Here is a 26397-nt window from a genome sequence, read left to right on the forward strand (position 1 = left end):
CTCCAAGTCCAACTATTTTTCCCAAGCTAGACATTCCACTCGCCTTGCTCCATTCCCCATCTCAAACTCTCAGTCCTCCAGACTCCACTTACTGCATCATTAAGGGGACGGGAAGTGCTGGTTAGCTCAGTGGTGCAGTCTTCCACATTCTCTCCCTGTTGTTTTTTTTTGCCAGAGCACTTATTGGCTGTGCATGTTCTCAAAGCCCAGAGCTGTGTGCACAGGAAATGCAAGCAGCTGCTGCAGAGACCTACTCAATCAGGAGAGCAGCCTCTGATGACTACCGCTGGGAATTACAAGTGGCTCAGCCCAAATTCCTCAGCTGTCTACAAGAGCAACATTTTAAAAGAGCCTTAAATTATGACTTTTGTGATAGTATTGTGACTGTTGGTAAAACTGACACCTGAACCACAACATTCATCTCTGTATTTGGATTTTGGCCTCTGCTAGAGTTCGTGGTAGAGAGTTTATTCAGGGATTTGATTCAGGCCCATCTCTGTTTACTATAGTGCAGTTTATATTATTAAATATATACAATGTAAAATACATCATGCACCACATTGCTCAGTTACAGTTGTAATAGAACTTTATGATCTGTACTGCCTAGGGTTGCCAATTTTGGTTGGACATATTCTTGGGGATTTCATCACATGACAGTCTTTAATTGAAGATGAATCTTTAATTCCTGAAGATGTCAGGACAATCCTGGAGGGTTAGCAACCCTAGCACTGCCTATATATTATTTTGAATATATGGTCTCAACATTGCAACAACAGAGTTTGCATTAAGACATTCATATACCAGAGAAGGCTCTGAACCCAAACTTCAGATATCAGTAATCCTGAACTTTGGCGTGTTGGAAATCCAGACCTGGATCTGGCTCTAATTGTAGCAAATAATGATGGTCCTTATCTTTATAATGAGCATAACCAACATCTTGGCTCAAAACACCCTGAATATTCAAAACCCACATGCTAACTTTGTTGCTTGAACCTGTTTCTAGCGTATCAGTATAACACACATACAATGTATATGATCTCTTATATACAATATATTTTTTGAAACATGCCATATGTCACATCAATGACTTCTGTGACTGCTACCATGACACACCCCTGAAAAGATGAGATTGAAGACCCTTTATAGAGAGAAAGGAAGGATGGTCTTGTGGTCAAAGTGCTGGCCTGAACCTTAGGAGACCTGGGTTCAGTCTCTGGCTTTACCACAAAGATGCTATGTGCCCTTGGGCAAGTCACTTAATGTCTGTGTCTTGGTTTTCTGAGCTGAAAAATAGAGTTAATATTTTTCAAAGCTCACAGGTGTTGTGAGGATAAATTCAGGAACGTTTGTGGAGTCCTCAGATACTATGGTGATAAGAAGTGTATATGTAAATAGGGGCCCACACAGACAAGTTGCTTGATCTATACCAACCCTCACAGACAAGAGCTCTGATCCCCTGTCCAGTTGTTAAGCCCTCCCCCCAGAAAATGATCCATATAGATTACTGAAGTGTCCATGGGGACTCACACACCTTTTGTTGCCCAGCACCTCACAAAGCCTAGGGTGGTCCCTGATGAGTTGTAGGAAAAGAATGCTAGTGATCTCCTAGTCCAGGAAAACATGCCTCAAACACATTTGATGACATTTATCATCACCAGAAATCTGTGATATCTTTAGAAAACAGCTGTATATTAGTTCCTCTGTTTACTTGTGTGTATAAATGTAATGTTAGGAGAACATGGGTGAAATGTAGTATGCAATGTTTGAGACCAGTTAAAAAAAGAAAGCAATTAGTGGTAGATAAACCTACCTATGACATCTTCCTAACGGTCACAAATTGGTGACATGAAAATAGAGTACCTGAGGTAGAACATTAGAACTTGCATTGCAGGAAAGTGGCTGAGTGGTTGCAGTGAAATAGGATTTTGATTTGACTGAGTTGTACTATATGCAGTACAACTGGGTACTATTTATTAGCAGTGCTCAGAGAGAAGGAGATAGGTTTCATAGCGCACCGCGTATGGCAAGCTGCATTGTAAAGAATGTACATATGTGCTGTGAGTGAGGCAAGGGGGGCTATGAAGTACTTATCTCATGAAAGGCTTAACCCTGCCAGTTTGACCCCATTTAAGTCAATGGGAGTTAAGGGCACTCTCCCCCCCAAGGAATTGCTCAGCACCTTGTGGCATCAAGTCCTCAAACCACATTGTGTATGGTGCACACAGAACGCACAAGGGCTCTACAGGATTTAGTCTCATTCACTGTGAATATTTTAAGGTAGGTTGTGAGATCTCCACCTCCTACGGATCTCGTAAATTACATGTGATGAGGGCAGACTAATGGTGTCTACCAAGTACTATATCGTTCTATAGCACTGAGTCAATTCTCATTGCTGAACAATTTAAAAGGGAAACAAAGTGAAGGTGGCACTGGTTACATGTGCATTACAATTTGGTCTTTAATTATACAATCATATACTCTCCCTCAAAGAAAAGGAGTACTTGTGGCACCTTAGAGACTAACCAATTTATTTGAGCATAAGCTTTCGTGAGCTACAGCTCACTTCATCAGATGCATACTGTGGAAAGTGTAGAAGATCTTTTGATACACACAAAGCATTTTTTCATGCTTTGTGTGTATCAAAAGATCTTCTACACTTTCCACAGTATGCATCTGATGAAGTGAGCTGTAGCTCACGAAAGCTTATGCTCAAATAAATTGGTTAGTCTAAGGTGCCACAAGTACTCCTTTTCTTTTTGCGAATACAGACTAACACGGCTGCTACTCTGAAACCACTCAGTCTTCAGCAATTCCAATTCTGGAGTCAGTAGTTGGCTGCTTCCTCAGGGTCCAGCGAGATAGGGAGTCTGGCTGTAGGACACAACTCAGTCCTGCATTATTCAACCATTGAGCCCATAGTGCTGCCTCCATCTTCCACTATTTATAGCCTTTTTTCCCCACTGTGCTCCAGCTGGCTGATCATGACCATGAATGTGTGGACCTTGGTAGTTTGCTTGCCCTTAATGAAAACCCTCTGCACAGCCCCAGAGACAACTATTCAGCATGCCTAGTAACTACCACCCCTCTAGGCATTCTGGGAACTTCTAAATGCTCTGTGCTGTTCTCTGCACATGCATACAGACAGAGGATTCAGCAAAAATCCCTGCTTCTTCCCCACTGTTTCTCCCCACCCCTTTAGGCTTTTTAAAGAAATAATTTGCTGCAGTAGAAGCATGTAGGTAACATACACTATACATTGTGTATACTAAGTTTAGTGTTTTAAGGGTGGGAATTATATATATGTCTATACATAATATATATGAAACAGACTTTTGATGTTACTGTAAATTTCTCTGTTTAAAAGAAAAGCATAGGAAACATTTACAAATTCATTTTTATATTGCTAGTGCCAAAATTACAAACAGATGTTTGATGATTGTACCAAGGTTTGCATCACATGTGTCACTTATGATTCATTTTAATTAATCCAAAACGATTTCCCATTTCTCATTCATATATGAAGCTTGAAGATGTGGGTCACAGATATTTGAAACTTGAAGTGTTCAGTCTAAAAATACACCTTGAGGTCTAGTCTCTAGCGAGTAACCCCTTCAGTGGTAATACAAGCATACATACTGAACATGTTCCCTGGGCATCAGATAATATTACAATTGTATTGTTTCTAGTGTGCCATACCTCCCTACCTTAACTGCTTAAATCACATACACTATTTTATTTAAAAATAAATAGAAGTCCTTTATTGGCAACTATAAGGTACAGATATTAATGGGAATACAAATGATTTAACCATTTTAATATTTGTGTAAAAACCTGATAAGCTCTTTGTTTTACAGTAAACCCCTCTTATGACAGAATTGTTTCAACTGAAAAGTGCTATTTTAGCACATGTTCATAGTCATCAGTGTTATCACAACCATGCCTCTGGCTGAAGGCAAATTTGTATATGAACCAAGTAACATGGCTAATGCACTGAGGCCCTGATCCTGCACCATAGAAATCAATATGAGTTTTGCCATTGACTTTAATGAGAGTAGGATCCAGCTCTAAGTTAGGGGTAATGTTTTTTAGCTGTGAAATGTGGAGAAGCTTATGCCATATCGGACAGTTCCATGCCCTGAACACAGATGGAAGAGTATATGATGCCAATTTGATTCTTACCAGTGTGACAGGGAGTGCTCACCTCCTCAGTGCCTCTTGTTGGCTGGGTGTGATGCTGGAATCTTTTTTCACTTACTGCTGGTGCCCTCTGTAGGTAGCTGACCTCGCTAGGCACATCTTCCGTGGCTCAGCCCTCTGGCTAAGTCAGACAGTCAAATGGATGAGCCCCTTGTAGGCTATTGAAGTCCAGAACAAAAGTCTTTCAAACCCCAGCTCAAGCTGGACTCAGCCCCTCCTTCCTGAAGGTGCCTTCTCTCTTCAACACCTCTAGACGCCTTTAAATCCAGTTCTCTGATCAGACTTCTAAAGGAGCCACTTAGGCTACTTCACTACTGCCAGTGGGGGAAACTCAGGCCCATCCACTACTCCAAGTCCCAACCCAGGGACCCTATATACAGCAGCCATATACCACTGCTTCCAGTTCACTGCTGCTATTCCCTGAGCCTTTTCCCACATAGCCCCTTTCCTTTCACCCATTAACTTAAGGTTACAGCTCTTAGGTTCTCTCATTCTTAGGGCCAGTAAATCAGCCCATCAAGCGTCCGGTCTAAGCCAAGCCCCCTTCCTCATCCCTCTTCTCCCAGTCAGAGACTGACATGCAGAGCCCCTACAGCTCCTTTTATCTGAGTCTACTGGGCTCTGATTGGCTGCATCTATGCAGTCTCTCTAGGCAGGCCTGGAGGACCCAACTTCACTGTTCTTTTCTTGGACTGGGGTGTAGTTGGGGCTCTCAAAGGGCCAGTTACAACCTGTCACAGCTAGTCATCTTGTTCTCAGAAGGTAGCACTCATAACTCATCTCAAGCAGGATGGTTCTGTTGTACAAAAGCTTTTGGATGTTAATGTAATTAAGAATCCATTGATTAAATGTATATTATGCTTAGTTTTGATAAATATCAGAGCCAAAATATTTAAACTTGGTTGCCTAATATTAGACAACTTTCATATGGATTTAAAAGCCTAAAGTTGAAAAGCCCAAATCTGAAAACTTTGTATCGGATGTTTTATGTTTCAGGTTGGCAATGATCAGACAAAGTCTTGATATATAACACAGGGTCTTTAAAAATAGTATGCTTAAAAGAAGACCAGGCTTAACAAAAATAGGTGCCCAAAATTAGGCCCCTAAATCCATATTTAGACACCTAAATAACTAGCCTTATTTCCAAAGTTGCTGAGCACCCAATAGCTGCCATGGAGGTTAGTGGGACTTGCTAGGTGTTCAACAGTTTTGAGAATCAGGCCACTGATGTCCCTACATATGGGTTTGGGAGCCCAACTTCAGGCATCTATTTTTGAAAATTTTGGCTAAAGTTTGTAATTAGTCCTATGTGGAACATTCATGGTAGTACAAGGATGATATACAGCTATGTGAGCCCCTCTATGATCTGGTGCATGCTGGATTTGTGAAAATAACTGACATTTTGGTTCATAGAGGCTGAAAGTGAAACATCCCTACCTTGTATGTTTGTTAAGAAGTAAAAGTTAGACAAAAAGGCACCTTTACCTGGAACATCCACAGGATCAGGGATTCCTAGTTCTTGTTGGCTATGATGGTCACCATTAACAGTCTATATTTATCCACAATTACTACAGCATTGCATAACCACAGCTTATTTTCCTAAGCTAAGAATAGGGAAAACTTGTTGTTTTAAGTTTAAGGAAATAATTGTGCTACCTCAGAAGGCACCGTTTGTGGTAACTAGTGTCTTTGTAACGGTGGCCACTCCATATGAATATCCATAGCTCATGTTCCATGCACTTTGGGACTGAGATTTGTGAACACATCAAACCCACACCAATACTGATGTGGAAACGCTGCACAGCCTTAATTCAAGAGTTAAAAGAGGAACATAGAACACATGAGATCTTCAATTATCTGAAACTCAAAAAAGAGTCCTAAAAAAAGTGACAGGTTTCAGAGTAGCAGCCATGTTAGTTTGTATCCGCAAAAAGAAAAGGAGGACTTGTCACACCTTAGAGACTAACAAATTTATTTGAGCATAAGCTTTCATGAGCTACAGCTCACTTCATCGGATGCATGCAGTGGAAAAAGTGGAAACTAGTCAAATTACAAACGATGACTATAAACAAAGAACACAAGTATGTAGGGACAAAATTAGAAAGGCCAAGGCACAAATGAGATTAAACTAGCTAGAGACATCAAGGGTAACAAGAAAACATTCTATATATGCATTAGAAGCAAGAGGAAGACCAAGGACAGGGTAGGCCCATTACGCAATTGGGGGGGCCAAGGGGGAGGGAATAATACCAAGAAATGTGGAAAAGGCAGAAGTGTTAAATGACTTTTTTGTTTTGGTTTTCACCAAACAGGTTTGTAATTATTGGACGTCTAACATAGTGAATGCCAGTGAAAATGAGGTAGGATCAGAAGTTAAAATAGGGGAAGAAAAAGTTAAAAATTACTTAGACAAGTTAGATGACTTCAAGATGCCAGGACCTGATGAAATACATCCTAGAATACTCAAGGAGCTGACTGAGGAGATAACTGAGCCATTAGCAGTTATCTTTGAAAAGTCATGGAAGATGGGAGAGATTTCAGAGGACTGGAAAAGGTCAAATATAGTTTCCGTCAATAAAAAAGGAAATAAGGACAGCCCAGGGAATTACAGACCAGTTAGCTTAACTTCAGTACCCACAAGGATAATAGAGCAAATAATTAAGCAATCAATTTGCGAACACCTAGAATATAATAAGGTAATAAGCAGCAGCATGGATTTGTCAAGAACAAATTGTATCAAACCAAGCTAACAGCTTTTTTTGACGGGGTAACAAGCCATGTGAATAGGGGGAAGCTGTAGATATGGTATATCTTGACTTTAGTAAGGCTTCTGATACTGTTTTGCATGACCTTCTCATAAGCAAACTAGGGAAATACAACCTAGATGGAGCTACTATAAGGTGGGTGCATAACTGGTTGGAAAACTGTTCCCAGAGAGTAGTTATCAGTGGTTCACAATCAAGCTGGAAGGGCATATTGAGTGAGGTCCCACAGGGATCAGTTCTTGTTCTGGTTCTGTTCACTATCTTCATCAATGATTTAGATAATGGCATAGAGAGTACACTTATAATAATTGCAGACAATACAAAGCTTGGAGGGGTTGTAAGTGCTTTGGAGGATAGGATCAAAATTCAAAATGATCTGGAGAAACTGGAGAAAAGGTCTGAAGAAAATAGGATGAAATTCAATAAGGACAAATGCAAAGTATTCCATTTAGGAAGAAACAATCAGTTGCACACATAAAAAGTTGAAAATTACAACGTAAGAAGGAGTACTGCAGAAAGGGATCTGGGGGTCAGAGTGGATCACAAACAAAATATGAATCAACAGTGTGACACTGTTGCAAGAACAGCAAACAATCAGGAGTGTTGTAAGCAAGACATGAGAAGTAATTCTTCCGCTCTACTCCATGCTGATAAGTCCTCAGCTGGAGTACTGTGTACAGTTCTGGGTGCCACATTTCAGGAAAGATGTGGACAAATTGGAGAAAGTGCAGAGAAGAGCGACAAACACGATTAAAGGTCTAAAACATGACCTGTGAGGGAAGATTTTAAAAAATGGGTTTGTTTAGTCTGGAGAAGAGAAGACTGAGAAGCGATATGATAACAGTTTTCAGTACATATGGTTGTTACAAGGCAGAGGGAGAAAAATTATTTGCCTTAACCTCTGAGAAAGAAGAAATGTACTAAATTACAGCAAGGATGGTTGAGGTTGGACATTAGGAAAAACTTTGTAACTGTCAGGGTGGTTAAGCATTTGAATATATTGCCTAGGGAGGTTGTGGAATCTCCATCACTGGAGATTTTTAAGAGCAGGTTAGACAAACCCCTGTCAGGGATGGTCTAGATATGAGTGCAGGTCCCCTCCAGTGCTACGATTCCATGAGGCTGTACATTATAGGATTTAGGTGTGTAGGGCACTCTAGTCTATTCTATCCACATATGCCCTCTGCCTCACCATCTCCACTGCTATTTATGCCTATGGTAGCTGGGTGTGCAGTGTGTGTACTCTACACATCAACGCAAGTGTAGATTTATACTATATCGGAATAAAGTCTCCACAATGGTTACATAAATTATTTATCTCTCCTTGGTTTCAGGCATGGTCACTCATTATCCAAAGTTTGGCAGGTAGTGCTGGAAATGTATGCAGTTAGCGAACAGAAACATTTTTAAATAACAGTGATAGTTATAAAGCTCAGTTAAATATATTACCAAAGGAATGCCTCTTTTGATAGTTTGCCATAATTCACCAAAGTAAACTCTCTCTCTCTGTGTCTACAGAGGGGGTTGGGAGTTATTTTGGTGAATTGCGGCAAACTATTAAAAGAGGCATTTCTCTCTATATAAAAAACAAGGACTTTTCACCCCAAAACTGGATTTCAGGATAGAAACACAGGCTCCAAACCTGCAAACATTTATGAATATGACTAACTTTAAGCGTGTGCTTACATGTTTACAGCATCAGGGCTTGATGTTGCAGAGTATTTTTTATTTTATTTTAAAAGAAAAAACATGAAAAGAAAAATTGTTCTTCATCAGTTTGCAAACAACATAATAGCCAGAATGTATCACCATATCGGAGACATACCAATAGAGTGACCTTTCAGAGACAACTCAGGACTGGGTCAGACTAAAAACATCCATCTAAGAAGTTCAAATCCTTTCTGAGGAGATTTCAAGTATATTTTATATTAGTTTACAGTATTACCGATAGAATGTCTGTCCTAAACAAGTCCAGAGAGTTCTACTTCTGTTCGTTGTGCATACAAAGACATTATTAGTATCTATAAATTATCTCTGCCCTCTCTCATACAATATTTTGCATTTTGTTAAAACCAGACTCATTAGTTAGGAAAGAAAATAGGTAACTTTATATCTGTTGTGAGGTTTTCATCAGACTAAGTCATAGCACAAAAGGAAAATTGGGCAAAGCTTGTAATATTCAACACTAAGTAATTTTATTTCCATTACTTCATCGGAGCTACATATCAGCTATTCAGAAAATGGTCCCAAAGAGAGTCTTTAATTTAAATTGTCCGATGTTCTTTTGGCATCCCTGCATTCTGACATTTCGGCATACTGAAACCCAGAGATCTGTTCTCCATAAAACTTGGATCTAGCTTCAGCTTAAAGAAAAATGTCTTTTTCTGTTTTGTTTTTTTAAGGTGGAGTTGAGATATTGTCATCTTTACTGCAAGTTTGTTCAAGTTTGTTCAATCATTCTCAGCTTCAATATTTTGTGTGTATATAGGAGTGATGGGGTGAAAATGAAAACTACTAGCAGCTTCTGAAGTTAAGTTCTGATTTTGTCGCCCATTAAAATCAAGGGGAGGTTTTGCCTTTCACTTGAGTGGGGGCAGGATTGGGCCCATCTAATATTTTTTGGAGACTTCATTTACTTGCAGTAACTGTAATTAAGCAAAGTAACTGTAATTAAGCATACCTCTAAAATCGAGCATAATCTAAGAGGTAGGAATGGTTTCTGTTCACAGAAGCCCTGTATGCAGTGAAAATAACAGACAGAAATCTAGGGCCTGATCCAGCTAATCTGATTCTTCAAGGAATTCGCTAAAGCCAGGGCAATAAATTGGATTAGAAAGGGTTTGCAAAATTGAGTCCCTTACACTGTATAGAATTATAGGTTTGAAAAATTCTCAGAAAATGGTGGAGTGGAAATATGAATAAATGTCTTTTGACATGACATGACAAAATGAAAAGCACGGCCCCCTTTTGACTGGATGGGGACTGAAAAACTCTAGGAAAGATCTGTTTAAAGCCGCTCAGAAAATTAATCCTTGAGAGGGCTGGTTTGTTGAAAAATTAAATGTTGCCAAGAAAAATCTTGGCCTTCTTCAAAGCTGGTTAATGCTTTTGGAGCTGATTGCTTCTCCTCTTCTCCCTCCACAGGCCTGGAGAAAGTGCCAAGGGATCTTCCCTCAGACACAACCCTGCTCGATTTACAGAACAACAAAATCACTGAAATAAAGGAAGGGGATTTCAAGAACTTAAAGGATCTCCATGTAAGTGAATAATGAATTGACAGTTGTTGAAAATGGGAGGAGGAGATGATGCATTTTAGAGCTGTAATTTAGAGAAAGAAACTTGAGATATGTTAATGCTGTATCTTCTACACTTCACACTTATACTGTGCAATCAAGCAGCAATACCCCCTTTGCTTCCCATTCAATAAGTTAGGAAATGCTGCTGCTAAGATCATATTCTTTGCCTGATCATGTCGGTGCCCCTCTTTGAATAACTGGACTGGCTCCCCCTTCTTCACCACATCAAGTCTGAGTTTCTTGTCATCAGCTTCAAGGCTCTTCAAAACTCTTTCTCCACCTGTTTAGCCAACATAGTTTCATTTCAAGTTGTTCTTCATCCCTTCTACTTTGCTAACAATGCCAGTGGTGATGCCCCATTTGTCCACAGCACCATCTCTGGGACTGCTTATGTTCCTCACAGAACACGTGTCTATGTGCTTTGCTGGATCAGGGTCTTACTGAAGTGCTCTACAAGACCCACTCCCTCTTGTCATTCGAGTTCTTTCTTACTACTTCTTACACTTCTGCCATGATGCCTACATAAAATAAACCAATGAACATATCCATTTAATAAAGAGAAAAAATCACTAGATAAAATCTTGGCCCCATTGACATCAATAGGGTCAGGATTTCACCCACCATCTTTGTTGCTGTCCCACGTTTTCTTGTAAAACCATCTTTATTTTCTTGTTTCCCCCTTGTTCCCACATGTCTAATTTAATTTGTAAACTCTTCAAGGAAAGGTTATGTCATCCCTTTAATTCTGAGAGCCCCCAGGAACACATTTGGGCACCAAAAGAAAAAAATACATAAAATTAATACTAACTATTACCTTAAATTGAGTTAGCTATTAATATAAAAGGTGGAGAACATTGTTATCCTTCCTGAAAAAAACAAACTAGTTATGTAATGTGCCTGCTTGAGCAGTCAGCATCATTACGCCCAATAAACATTGCTCCTCACCTTTGTTGGGCCATTTAGATTCTCTAGTTATAGATTTTCACCTGCTGCAATTACATATTTCTAAGGGTCTTATTAAAAAGGGTCTTATTAAAAAACACACTTGTCTACCTGTTGAAGTGTATCTCAGAGATTATGGTGATGACATACCTCTGTACAGCTTGTGGATCATCAATTATTTATATAGCCCAGATATTTCTCTAACTGTGATGTCTGGGATATACTGGTATTTGACTGGCTCTCGCCTCATACTTTATAGTGTGGTGTTCAAATGATGTTAGCACACTGCATTTACTGTATAGTAAGGACCCATATATACTACAGTCACGAGCTACATTGTTCCAAGGCCGAAGCAAAGCCACAGTCCCATGCAGACTACTGCATGAGCAAACCAGCTCTATTTAGATTGCAAGCTGTTTGGGGCAGGGCTGTCTCCTATTCTGATTGTACAGTGCCTAGCACAATGGGGCACTGTTCTTGGTTGGCTGCTCCAGAGTTAACAACTCTTGCAATTTTAACACAAGTCTAGGAATACTTGTTGCTTTTCTTAAAGCCTCAGCTCCTGGAGAGATGGAATTAGGTGAGGATCTCAGCATTCATTCAAAAAAAGGTTGTGAAGAAAAGTTTGAAAATGTGACCCGAGTGTGACCTGAAGACTTAAAACACAGAAGTCAGACAAATAAAACTCCAATATTATTAATTTTAAAAAAAACCCTCTTGATTTTGAAGCCATATCTCGTGATTTTTTTGGTGCCTGAATCATGAGTTTTGTATGCTTGGAGTTGGCAATATTGCATCTAGGCACCACCATAATGAAATAATCTAATAAATTGCTTAGGAAATTAAAGAACTTTCATCAACTTAAAAAACTGCTTTTACTTGTAAGTCCCCTAAGAAGGTGTTAGAGATTTAATATCAGATAAGGATACCATCATCAGCTGGCAAAAACAGCCCTGAATAATGTTATATTATCATTTATTATGGCTGATTATAATTTGAAGAACTTTTTACAGTCCACTCCTAATTTTAGTGAATAACAAAGAGAGTCTCTGAGATGGAAGTTTCTACATTGTTGTCACATCATATGTGTGCAGTTTGCTAGTCCACATTTTGAAAAAAAAAAAGGCATTACAAAAAATGAAAAATATTCCTAACATCTTAACCACTGCCTTCTTGCTCTGATCTTTCCATAACATTGCTAATAGAGAGGACAACTGAGTAATTTTCTTTGTTCTATTTCTGTGCTTTGTCAGAAAAAATTACTGAAGGACTGATTCTCATTTACATTTAAGACCCTTTACACCACTTTGCATGGTCCCAAGTATCAGAGGGGTAGCCGTGTTAGTCTGTATCCACAAAACCAATGAGGTGTCTGGCGGCACCTGGAAGACTAACAGATTTATTTGGCCGTGGGTAAAAAAACCCACTTCTTCAGATGCATCTGAAGTTTATGCCCAAATAAATCTGTTAGTCCTTCAGGTGCCACCAGACTCCTCGTTGTTGTTACACCACTGTGACAGTGTCCAGACACCCTAAAGTGAGCAGAAATGTAATTTACACTATCACCCATAAAACAGAGAAAATGGAAGTTTAAAATAAAAAAACTTTATGGGATTGCTTATTCTCTCAATGGCTGAGGTGAGAATCCAGCAAAACTCTAATGAAGTCATGGGAGTTGCTGTAGGTTTACATGCCCGTTCAATTGAAAACACATACTCTGTTTTTACTCATTTTAGGTTTGCTTTCTTTTTCTTGTTTCAGTGGACAGGATCATTATGAATGATTCATTTAGCTGTGACTACATTTAGGGAAACATAATACAGACATTGAAAATATTGTGTTTTTTTGATCCAATATCGGACATTGCACCTCACAACATTCATATTAGCATTGATAATAGCACTGCTTCCTACTGAAGTCTGCTGTTGGACAAGAAATCAATCTGCTTCTAGCTGAGCATCAGAAAGAAGAAACAATGAGAGGCTTTACGTATTATAATTAAAGCTAGATTGTCACCATCCAGCTTCCATTTTGTTTTCATGTAAAATTTGCACATGTGCACAGACTCAGTAACTGTTGACCTTATTATCTTATTTGTGTCTGAAAATTCCCATACATAAAGTGAAGGCAGTATAAGAATTTGGCCCTAAAGAAATAATGCACTCAAAAAGGTGCATGTTTGTTATCCACTCCTGAAGTAATATTACCTCCTTTCCTAGTTGGTAGTCTGTGCCTGCAGTGAAAGACAAAACCATCTCCTGCACCTACCATGGCCCACTAAATGGGAAAAGGGATTTATACAAGGAAGATGGTGATGGAAGCACACGGTCTATGACTTATATAGAGAACTGTTATAAATTGTCAGCCACAGTTAAATGGGTTTGAGGAAAGATAATTCTATCTTGGAAGTGTCTATGATACCAAGATTTATTTGTTCCTCTTTATTTTTTTCTCTCCTCCTGTCTCCTTTCGGCACTATTGATGGTCTGTGCTTAGGTATCCCAATGTCCATGCCAAGCCACTGCTCAAACTGGGCATTATGGGAAAGTAATGGTGTGCGCCAACTTTTTCTCTCACGTGTGTGTGTGTATGTTTAAGATTTATCTTTCTTTCAGACCAGCAATAGAAAGTGACAGTCTCACACAGATCTCACATAACCACCAATACCTCAACCTTGTTCAAGCGTTGCACTAATCAGTTACCTTTCTTTTTCCTTCCAAGTGGCTCCATGCTGGGCTAGAGTAGACCAGGGTCAGACATTTTCAGCACCTTGTCATGAAACCTGAAGTGTACCCATCTCCCTTCTAGCATTTTTGTTTCTGCACAAAACAGCAGAGTGCATTTGTGATTGTTTTTGAGCTAGATGGATATAATCCCCCATTGTGAGATTGATTCTTTTTCAGGCTACTTGGCCCATGTGGTGTGTGTTTGGACACCAACTCCCTCCCCATTAGCACTGCCTGCAGATGTTTTCCCTCGGCTTTTCTCCTTCAGTTCATGTTTTTACTGACCCCTAAACTCTCACTAAGTTATTTTTTTTTTAACTTTTGTTACAAGTAAACCATAGGAGGCACATTCAGAGAAAAGTCAACATTACCACTCCAAGGCTAATTACTTCTTTTTCTCTGAATCCCATGTATAATAGAGTTATTGTGACATGGAAAAAAACACATGGTTATGGCATTGCCAGGTGCCGTACTGGTATCTTAATCTCGGAAATTGTTGTTGCTCTGAGGCATGCCAAAGCTTCTGTTGCAGATTCTGTGCTGTGCTACGTAGTGAAAAATAACTTATGTTAAATGCCTAAGGCGGGGGTCTTCAATTGGGGTGCTGACCCGGCTGTCAGGGGGTGGTAACCACCCTACTTTTCCCTTCACTTATCATTAAATGGGGGGCACTAGTTAGTCTTTAAATCATGATTTGATGACTTCAGTAACTCAGCCAGGGGTTATGGGTCTATGACAGGAGAAAGTGAGTGAGGTTCTGTGGCCTGCGATGTGAAGGAGGCCAGTCTACCTGATCTTGATGGTCCCTTCTGGCCTTAAAGTCTATGAGTCTATGAGATGGGAGGCAGAGTCATGGTAGAGGAAAGGTCAAGAACCACTGGCTTATGGAATATACCTTCCACAACACCCATCTTCTTTCCCACAACATAAATTTTGTAAGAAGTGCCTTTTTATAACTAGTCTGATTTGTAAACTGAGAAGATTTTCTGAAAGTTTGCAGAAATTTCCCCAATAGAACATTGTCATATTCAGCACATCATTTTTGTAAGCAGAACACAGTTCGGCCGAAGCAATTTTGGCTACAGCCATTACTAAGAGTTCTGCTCCTTGGGGCTCTACAGATTCTGCTAATATCAACTAGATAGATAAAATCTGGGATAAAGAGAGTTACTGAACATTTTTGTAAAACTCGTGCCTGTCTAATTCTGGCCAAAACTACCTCCAGTACACTAACAGGGAATTTTAAAGAAGCTGATAAGGCTATAATTTAATTAAACAGCAGCAAACTTAAAACAGATTCAAAGAAGTATTTGACTGAGTGTTTTAGTAAACACATGTTACTCACTAATGTAAGGTAGGACTTCTGATAAACTTTTCAAAAAGCACCTAGAGGTACATCTTTACTGCACCCATCTTGTAGCGACAGGTAGTGTACATTCACCCATAGTCCCCTTTGCATGACATTAAACAGCAAGGTCGACTGTGAGGCACAGCTTCAATAAGTACAGTAAAGACATGCCTGACGGGTGTGGGTATATACTCGAGTACATACCCTACGTGGCTCTCTACTCGCCCAAGCTCTGCCTCCTTGTCTACACTATTTTTAGCAGTGTAGTCTCCTGGTGCCTCCCCACTTCTGGAGCCTTTCCCCTCCTCGGGAAAAGATTCCTCCAATAGGGAAAGGCTCTGCCAGATGGGAGGCAGCTGGGAAGGATTCCAACAGCTCCCCACAGCTGGCGCCTTTCCCCGCCGCAGGGAAATGCTCTGGCAGTAGGATGTCAGCTAGGAAAAGATTCATCAGTGGGGAGCTGCTGAAGCCATTCCCCATTGCCTCCCCTCTGCTGGAGTCTTTCACTGCCATGTACTACACACCACAGCATGTACTCAGCCTGCTCTTCACTACAGCATGTAGCCACACGTACCAGTGGTGTGTAGCGTAAACGTAGCCTTAGTGTGCCTTAGGGGCCTAATTTCCACTGAATGTCAATGGAACTTAGGTGCTTATACAAATATCACCATGGGTAAAAATCAACAAAAAGTGTACATTACTCACAATAGCCCTTGTAGTTACTCTGGTTATATTAAAAATGATAAAGGGCATTAAATCCTCATGATTCAGGGCATAACATTCACCACTAGCTGATACCAAGAAGTGTTGTTTCCCTTGTGCTAATATTGTGTTGTTAGCTGCATTATGCTGGGGATGGGATTTACAGCTTTCTCCAAAAATTGTGGCATTGGTTATTTTCAGAGAAAGGTCATTGTATTAGACAGAACATTGGCCTCTTCTACTTGCAGTTCTTCTGACTTATCAGTGTCAAGAGAGTAAGTGAGAATTATGACTATATCTTCTATATGACCATTAAAATTATTTTGGGAAAGGATTATTGTCAGTGAACTAGCCTGTTGAACTATGAGTGACCTCCTCCCAACAATCTGGTTGCTGCTGGTTAGTTCACAAAATTAAAGCAGAGATATACAGGTATGTGTGTACACTGTGGACCCAATATAAAATATACTACTCATTTTACTTAGGGTGAATTGAAAGGGGAATACATTAGGGAAAAATATACAGTGCACATACACACTGTTCAAAACTATCATTCCACTTTTCAACTTTCACCTTTCAATTTTCACTCAGAAGAGGTTGCTGCCACAGACACTTATATCCGCCTGGGCACTTATTTATTGCCTAACTGATTGATGAAAGACTCAAACATTCAGCTTTTCCCCATTAGATATACTGGTAGCTGACAGAAGTTTAACTATGGGAGGATTAAGAATTGGTAAGAAATATATTGGAATGGGACCAAAATATGTGGGCTATCAAAACATGTGGAGTGAAGGCATCTGTTTTTTTTTTTTACATTCCTACCAGTAATATGGTGCAGTAAGTGAACAAGAATGCCCTGGAACTGTGCTCTGCTAATAAATATAAAAATAATTATACTTTACATGTACATAGCACTTTGTATCCAGTACTCTCAAGGCATTGTACAACCATTAATTCGCTTAGCTTCATAACACTCTGTGAGGAGCATAAATAAATGTGTGGAAAGATGGAAGGAACCTCATGTGGATTCACTATAATATATAACATTCCTTATCCTTGATTTATTACAGTCCTCACATTAATGATTGGCATAGGAACTTCTTATCTATTTATTACATTATTGTTTGTTAAACTTCAACAGTGTGATCAGTGCTGTAAGGGTTACAAATTAAGACATGATCCCTGAACTATCGGATTTAAAAACCAAAATGCTGATCCTAGCAATCGTTACTAAAGTGAACTGTCCTTACTCATGTGAGTAAACCCATTGACTTCAAGGGCCACACTATGTGATTTGTGATTTGAGTCAGACAAAAATCTAACAAGTACAGACTGGAAGACCCAAAGGATAGTTATAATGTCAGACATTATTAGTAGGCTAGATTGTGCCCTTTCCTTATGCAGTCATCACAGATTTTCTTCCTTGGAGAGACTGGGTAGAATGTGGGGAGAATTGGCTGGCTGCATAGTGGTAGGGGCAAAATACTGCAACCCAAAATAGGTGTTACAAATTACTCCCCACTCCTATTCCCATCACATCCAGGGAGCCCTAAGTGACACGATTTGGCCTATTGTTATTATTACTACAGAGACTGAGGTGGTGATGCAGTTATGTTTATGTGAGTTGCCTCTTCCCCACTGGTGTCAAATGAAAGGATTATATTTTGTCCTTGGAAGTAGACATGATTCTTATGGACTCCAATAGGAGCTGCACATGCACCAGAGAGCAGGATTTGGCCATAAGTAGTTTTGTAGGTATTTTTGTAGTTATTTATCTTTTGCTATTATGATTTTTTGAAATTCTGCATTGCATTTCAACACAGCCAACACAGTAAATCAGTGTTTTTTTGAATTCTTCAGTCTTAATGCAACTTTACCCTAAATTTATGCCCACAATGGAGGTTACAAAATCTCCTTTATTATTTCACAGGCATTGATCCTTGTGAACAACAAGATAAGCAAGATCAGCCCTGCAGCCTTTGCTCCACTGAAGAAACTGGAGAGACTTTACCTCTCCAAGAATAACCTGAAGGAACTTCCAGAAAACATGCCTAAAAGCCTTCAGGAGCTACGTGCCCATGAGAATGAGATCACCAAGCTGAGGAAAGTTGTCTTTAATGGACTGAATAGTATGATTGTCGTAGGTATGCATCGTAAGAGATTTTTGCTAAAGTAACTTGATGTAGTATATATTTTCTAGATATTACTCTTAACCCACTGTACTTGAAATATCTTTTACATGGATAAGCCAAGAAGTGTCTTGATAGTCTACAGCAATTAGACAAATTATCCATGATTCACTGGAAAAAAAATGCTCTTTTGTTTAATACTTATAAATGTAAACTACTGTACATGTCACAAACATGTTTTGTTTGCAGAACTGGGCACCAACCCACTCAAGAGCTCAGGGCTTGAAAATGGAGCCTTTCAAGGGATGAAGAAGCTCTCCTATATCCGTATTTCAGATACCAACATTACTAGTATCCCTAGAGGTAAGAATAGCTACGAGATTTTAGCAGATTCAGGCATGTAAAATACACTGATCAGTAAGACTTCAAGGCCACGGTAAAATTCCACCAGAAGACAATCAGAGCCTTTTGAGTTAAATCCGTGCACTTCCAAATCTTGACTGGACTAGTACAAGGGCGGTGCAATTTGATATTCCATTAATAGAGCTCTGCGTGAGATTCAGTTACAAAGGTAAACCAGTTTATTTGGGATTTCTTCCAGCTGAGAGAGGAAGTGGGAAAAATGTTTATGGGCCTGATTCTGATTGAAATTACAATGGTGTAGATCAGGAGTAACCCTGTTTAATTCAATGGTGTTAGATTACTGTAAAACCAATGTAAATGAGATGAGAACCAGGCCCTGTGACTGTGAGTGAGTGTGATCTTCAGGGTCAAAGAAGCATTCATTTGCAAAATGGAAACATTTGCAATTTTTTTGAGTAATTCATTGTATTCATTATACTAATAGATCTCTAGTGTAGCCTATGCAAAAAGGATTCAAAAATATACAAAATGGCTCCAAACTGCAGGAAATGATGGTAGCTATAGTAATATTTTGTCCAGCAAACTGTTGTGAAAATGCACACAATTTCAGAAAGTTAATACCAGAAGTTTTTTATTTAGTATTATTCTCCCACTCATTTTCTGTTATGGCTGTTCTTTTGTACATACTGCTTACGATAGTCAAAATATTGGGCCCTGGGTGTTTTTCTGTAATAAAAGGGATTTGCACACTAAGATTCATATTTAAATATGCTCTACACAAAAGTAAAAAACCCAACAGTAGTTTTCATTTTTAAATTAATTCTTTTGTCACTATTGCTAACTATCAAAGACATCTGGGTCCAAATTTAACACCTCCACACATAAATGTGTGCAGGCTGAAATTCACCTCTCTGCAGAGTCCCATTTAAGCTGTTTTGAAGATTTATGTGTGATTTAGTTGGTGAATATTAGCCCTCAGCACAGGGTTTCATTTCACTCAAAGTGAACTGCTATTTGAAAATCCACGCTTTTCAAGTTCTCCTCATTGTGAAAGTTCTTCTTTAATGTTTAAAACAAATACTTTTCAAAGTGCAAGTTGCAATATTCATGACTCTTCTCTGATGGGTCCATGCTCCACAATTAATTGGCCTGATCTCAGTTTGCTAAGGCTCTTTTATACCACTCTAGCAATATAAAAGACACATAATAGAACTGAGAATCAGGCCCATTTTTTATATTTGAGTTATACTGAAACTTTTTTGGGACATCTTCTATTTCAGGCCTTCCTCCATCCCTTACAGAGCTTCATCTTGACGGCAACAAGATCACCAAAATTGATTCTGAAAGTCTAGCTGGACTTGTCAACTTGGCTAAGTAATAACATTTTCACATAACTTACAAGTATTATGTAAAAAACAATAGCTGCAATACACACAATAGGAAGAAATCACTCTGTAGTTAAGAAGGGTGATAATCTTTTAGCTTGAGATGTGCCAAACCATTTAGCAGGAAAAGTCAGAGCTTGTCTACATGGTGTGGCAATGTCCATGAAGGGAGTGAGATTTCTAATGCACACTAATGTGTTGTGTGTTATTTGGCCCATATGGACCCTGCCGGTATGCACTCAAAAGTTCCCTAGTACACTTTAACATAGTGCTGTTTGAAAGGGTACTAAGTTGGAGCGCAATAGGGAACCATTAGTACGTACCAGCGGGGTCTACATGGGCCAATTCATGTGGAACATGTCAGTGAACTTTAGAAATCACACCGCCATAGTGTATATTACCCCCCATGTAGACAAGGCTTAGTGAGAACACCGGGACTTTGCCACTGAGCAACTCAAACAACTTTTTTGAAATCTAAGGAATTTACCAGGCAAAAACACTGCTACCTGGAATTAATTTTGAACAGACCTAGCAATAACCCGTTTTGGAAAATGGTCTCAAATTTTGAGGATTAACAATAAGGAAACTTTGGAAATTTAGGAAATCCAATGTTTGTGATATGTTGTGCAAAAATGTCCACTAGGGACTATTGCTATGATTCAGCAAAGCACTTACACCTGTACATCAAGGCTTTGCTGAATTGAGGCCTAAAGTAGGATGAGAGAAATAGATAGGAACATAGGAATTATCGTACTGGATCAAACCCATTGTCTATCTAGGCCAGTATCCTGTTTCTGACAGTGGCCAGCAGCAGATGCTTCAGAGGAAGGTGTAAGTAGGTTGATGTGGAAAAATACATGCCAGGACAATGACTCAGTGAACCGATTGAAAATATCATGTGCAATATTTTGAATAAACATTGTGCATATGATTCTCACCGCACTGTGTACTCATATGCATTGGTACAGACTGCATGCAAAGTAGGTGTAAAATGCTACACTTACTTATGGTTTGGTAACACTTTACACCAACTCTTCACTCACTTTACACTGGTATAAATGACTATACAAAGCTGAGAGAGTCAGGCACTGTGACTCTCATACTGATGCTGACGAGGGGGTTTGTGAGGTAAGTATTTTGCATTGTACTGCTCTGGGTCAACAGCACAATGCAAAAGAATCATACTCTGTGCAGGAAGGTGGGTTTTTTTCATCTTAATAATGGCATTTTGGGGTTCCTCTAGATGCAGGAAAATATAGGGTGATGTCCGGTCCTTCAGTCGAGGATGTTAATAAACCAGTAGAATTATTCCGTGGGTTACCTCTCATTAACCATCCCATCAGAGAGTAATATGGGCCCAGTAATGTGTTAATTATCAAACTGGGGCTTCTGAAGTTATAAGATTATGATATTTTATAATGCTTTATGAAGACGAATATTTAATTTATCAAGGCCTTTTTTTGTCCCTGAGATAACTTATATGTCTATCATTCGTCTGACTGACAGAATGCAGGCAGAGAAGAGAGACAGTTGGAAAACATATTAGAAGCTAATAGGAGCTGAATTTGCCTCTCTATTTACATTAGTTTGGCCTGGAATTAAATGCACTGAAGTAAATATAACTGGTTCAAATGAAGTTTCTTGGATATTTTAAATATGGATAGTCCCTTTATTCTTTCTTGGAATCGGTCTCTTGGAAAAGCTTTTGGGGGCTTGTAAAATCCAAACAGAACATTTCAGTACTGAAAATGTTCAGTTCTCTGCTATATGTCTCATTTTGTCACCATGTGTTATCACAGATACACCTTCACCCAGAAAGCCATACACAATGTTCTGATGCCTTATTTGGAAGGCTCCTGAATTTTTTGTAAGCATATGAGAAAAATACAATAACTTATGAATTAAGGACCAGGAAGCAATATTTTAAATGCAACCATTTAGTCTAAAGTTAGTGGCTTATGTAACAACCTTATAGAAATGAGGAAAAAGAACCCTTCCAAAACAAAAATCCTGATATTTTACTTTGAAGTGTGGGTCCTGGCATTCCCCTTTCTTCCCCACCACCGTTGAGCTTCCAAATATTTCCAGCCAAATCCAACTACACGTTCCAAATTCCTCATTCTGAAGAACTACCATTTTACCTCCTTTTCACACGTTCACTTCCGATGGGTGTGATTATGGCTTTGGACAATGAAAGAAGTGGAGAAGAGGCCACCACCACTTCATTAATCAGACAGCAAGAACTCTTATAGAGGGCAGATATCTTTAGAAAAACACTCAATTTTTTTCTGGGGCTCTAGATTAAATCTACTGGCTTGGGAAAAAGGTGGTGCCAAATTCATACTACGCAACAGCACGCTGCAGGATTATCAAACCATGAGGCTCAATCAACCTGCTTTTAAATTTAGATTAATTGCGAATTAGATTAGTGGGGATGGGGCAGAGAGAGGAAGGCTGAAGAAAGAGGAGGGAAAGGTAGGGCCATTGGGAGAGCAAAGGGGGAGAATCCCCACAGGTGTGTTGAATAAAATACAAGGGCCAAAAAACAACCAGAAAAAAAAAAGAGCTACTTTCATTTAAGTGCCTAAATAAAAATGTAGGTAGCCACCCAGTTAGGCTAGAATTTGACTTCACTTCTGCTGGAACCTATCATGGTTAAGCAGTTTAATAGCTTCCTTAAGCTGCAGTTAATGTTTCAGACACAGGCCAGTTTAGTGTATGTCTGTGTTAGGACATTTTGGTACGGCACCTGTTCAGCATGATGCCTCTTCCTGGTTCCACTGTTTACGCTGTGGTGAATCCGTGACTACTACCGGAACAGCAATATGTTTTTTAAAGTTTACTTTTAAGTCTCCTAAAACACAGTTCACACAAAGCTACAGCAAAAAAAACCCTCTAACTTGACAAATGATTCTGTGGATTGTATATAGTATGGAGTTCCACAGGAGAGTGCGTGCATTAGGTACGTGACTGTACTAAGGGCTATCTCCCATTAAAAGTCAATGAGAAGTCTCCCATTGCATACAATGGAAGTTGTACCTGGGCCTAAATGCTAATATTCAGATTTGTGGTGTTTGTGTAGTCAATATGACAGCAACATGGGAAAGGGCCAGCAGAAGGGTTAGAGACTAAAGAAGCTGAACACATCCTTTTGAATTACAATATAGATGTTCATTTCTATTTTTATATATTTTTTCTTTCTTAGTCTTCACAAGTTATTCAGTGATGAGTCTAATACAGCTAAAACATCTGTAAATCATTTACAAATATAAAAAGCTATTATATAAAGAACCATTTCCCAGCTTCCTCCCCTTCTATCCCTACAGAAAAAAAGAAAGAAGATGAAAACCATACTGTGTTCTAACACTCTAAAACTATTGTATGCCACTTTTTCATCTCTGTCAGTATACAAAAATAAAAGCCAATTCTGCTGTTCCCATGGAATGCTCTTTATCTTAGACACGTCTGCTTCGATACTTGTATTTGTATCCAAATTATGTTTTAGATATGTGTTCATTTAGATTTTGTACAAAGTTTTGCCAAAATGACCATATTTTTGACACATCCCCAAACATCCTGTGTGATACACATTGCCAAAGTTTTCTAAATAATTCCAATACGTTATTTGCTCTTCAGGCCAAGCTAATTACATGAAATGAAATCCTGGAGTCTTTACTTAGTTTTTATGCACTGTAGTCATTGGGAACTTTGTTTAAGTAAGAACTTAAGTGAAGTTCTTAGGATTTGACATATTCTAGTAAAGGTAAGGGATCTTTTGAACTACATTAAGGTTGATTCTTATAGGAGTAATGTTACTGTCATATCAGTTATTTAGGGCTTAATCCAAAGCCCACTGATCTCAGTGGGAGGCTTCAATGGACCTTGGATCAGACCTTTAATAGTTTTGTCGTGTTATAGTAGTTTTGTTTGTAGTTTAAATCTAGTGAGTTGTACTAGATGTTAGCATTACTCTTTCTTTCCATGTTTATTTTATTAAAGACACTCTGCACAAGGGGTTCTAATCTTGACTGACATCAGTTCTGGGAACTTCTTTATGGCTGTAAAGTCTAATCAGATGCGTTCAGTTGTGTGGTTACATATTAGGTCCAGAATCTGACTTCTGTACCTGGTATAAACTATACAGCATTACCATAGCAGATTGTTGTGAAACTGCCAGTTTCTCGTAGTCTTCATCTATAATAAGTTGTACTGTTGTTAGAGGTTCTGATTACATCTATAAAATACTTGGGCTGTTGCTCAGAGTTGTAAAGTTAAGAAGTCCCACAACGAATATATTTTCCTGAAAATTAAAAAGCAATGCTTTAGGTTAAAGGATAAAGCAGACTCCTTCCCACTAGATATATTACAACAGATTATTTTACAGGATAGCATTCCTGCTGAAGAACAGACTGTTTTAACTTGGATTACCAGATCCTTTAGAGAAGGAAACTCATTAATTTTAGTGATTTCAGACATGAAGGGCAACAATATGCAAATACACATAGGACCAGATTTTCCAGGCTGGACAAAATTGTGCTAGTAAATCCAGAACGTGCATACTATTAAAAGGAAGGATGGTTATATGGTTACAGCCCTTGGCTGCAACTCAGGAGCTCTGGGGTCATTTCCTAGCTCTGACACAATTCCTGTGTTTTGCTGGGCAGGTCATTAAATCTTTCTGTGCCTTAGTTCCCCATCTGTAAAATGGAAATAAATATATCCATATCTCCCAGGGATGCTGTCAGGATAAACTGATACATGTTGGTGAGATGCTCAGATACACTGTAATGGGGTCACATAAATAGAAAGAGAAATTTATAGTCTAGAGCCTCAATATTCCACTGGTCATGCAAGAAGCTCGTAAGGTGAATTTTAGAAAGTCAGTTTTGATAGCCTGGTGACTACTGTAAATGTGAATATATACAAAAATACACGCTGTAGCAATAGTAAGCAAGTAACTCAGAAATACAAGGTGAAGTGGAAACAAATTGAATTATGCAATGATAATTCTGGTAGCTCAAGTCATGGAATTTCCTGCTCATCCAAATGTATTGTGGCTTTGTGATTCTGTATCCCATTAGCAATCCATAGGGCCATCCTGCCCCATTGTGTGATAAATTTGAAAAACCACATACTTTGTGAAGAACTGCAGTAGCAATCACCTGTCAGAATTTGTTGTTTTGCTAATGTTTACCCAGTGTCATTTCCTTTTGCAGATTGGGTCTCAGTTTCAACAGTATCAGTGCTGTTGATAATGGCTCTCTTGCTAGTATACCTCATCTGAAAGAACTTCACTTGGATAACAATGAACTTGTCAAAGTGCCTGGTGGGCTGGCTGAACACAAATACATCCAGGTAAAGTATATCTTATGGACTCAGATGTGCAATAATTGAAAGGGATTGAAAAACAGGTCTTTGAACTATGGATCTTTGAACATTACACAGTACTGGCCATCCTATCTTTTTCATTTGTGCCCCCAAACTCTGACTTGAGGCAAGCCTCATATCTACTGTTTGGCAGTAATTGACTACACCAGGGGTTCTCAAATTTCATTGTGCCGTGACCCCCTTCTGACAACAAAAATTACCACACAACCCCAGAAGGGGGGACTAAAGCCTGAATCCCCCTGAGCCCCGCCGCCCTGGGTGTGGGCGCCAAAGCCCAAGCATCACTGCCCCAGGCCCAGAGGCCAAAACCAAATGCCAAAGGCTTCAGCCCCAGGCAGGGGGCCTGTAACCTGAGACCAACTGCCCAGGGCTGAAGCCCCCGGACTTCGGCCCCAGGCAGTGAGATTCAGGCTTCAGCCCCGGACCGCAGCAAGTCTAAGACAGTCCTGGTGACCCCATTAAAATGGGGTCACGGCCCACTTTGGGGTCCTGACCCACAGTTTCAGAACTGCTGGATTACACCATTGAATATATGCTGACATGTAAAAGAAAGTACAGCATATTAGAGGATTGACATTTCATTTCTAATTTTGAGTATATGGACATGGAGGTACCTAGTCTCCTTACTGCAGAGGTCCATAGACCCATAAATGTGTGTGCAATGGAGATAATAAATTTGATAAATGTATCATGCACATTTTGCTGCTCTTTCCACACTGTCTCCCCAAGACTTCTTTTCAGATTCAAAACCTTTCAGCAGCTTTAGACAGTCATTTTTTTTATAACTGTCCCAGAAATGTTTGCCTTGGTCTCTCACAAAATTACACCTTCCTGAGGCCAAGAACAGTTCATATGCAGTTCCACACCAGTAACAGATATAAGCTCAGACATCTTCTAAGCCTGAAGGTCTAGAAATATGAAGTGAAATCCTGGCCCTATTGAAGTCAGTGACAAAACGCCTATTGATGTCAGTGGGGCCAGGATTTTACCCACAAATGTCAAATAACTGGAAAGGAAAGATTCCCTAAATGGGAACCAGCACTTGCATGCAGCTCTGGAAAATCCTGGAGATAGCAAACTTTAAAATTGTGACATTCCTAGACATAGGTAATTCTCAGAGGGTTTTAGAGCTCCCTCTGAGCCCTGTACAGTT

At 39.3% G+C, this 26397-nt stretch overlaps 1 protein-coding gene across 1 annotated transcript in view; it reads left to right on the top strand.

Annotated features, from left to right (window-relative positions):
* DCN (decorin) overlaps positions 1 to 26397 on the top strand; it is a 44671-nt gene that overhangs the window by 14868 nt on the left and 3406 nt on the right. The window contains exons 3-7 of the mRNA XM_073327563.1: positions 10107 to 10219; positions 17910 to 18123; positions 18358 to 18471; positions 19752 to 19845; positions 25073 to 25211. Coding sequence (XP_073183664.1) covers positions 10107 to 10219; positions 17910 to 18123; positions 18358 to 18471; positions 19752 to 19845; positions 25073 to 25211 — 674 coding nt within the window. The remainder of the gene's footprint in view (positions 1 to 10106; positions 10220 to 17909; positions 18124 to 18357; positions 18472 to 19751; positions 19846 to 25072; positions 25212 to 26397) is intronic.

The sequence above is a fragment of the Lepidochelys kempii genome, chromosome 1 (assembly GCF_965140265.1).
Source record: "Lepidochelys kempii isolate rLepKem1 chromosome 1, rLepKem1.hap2, whole genome shotgun sequence".
Taxonomy (NCBI): Eukaryota; Metazoa; Chordata; order Testudines; family Cheloniidae; genus Lepidochelys; species Lepidochelys kempii.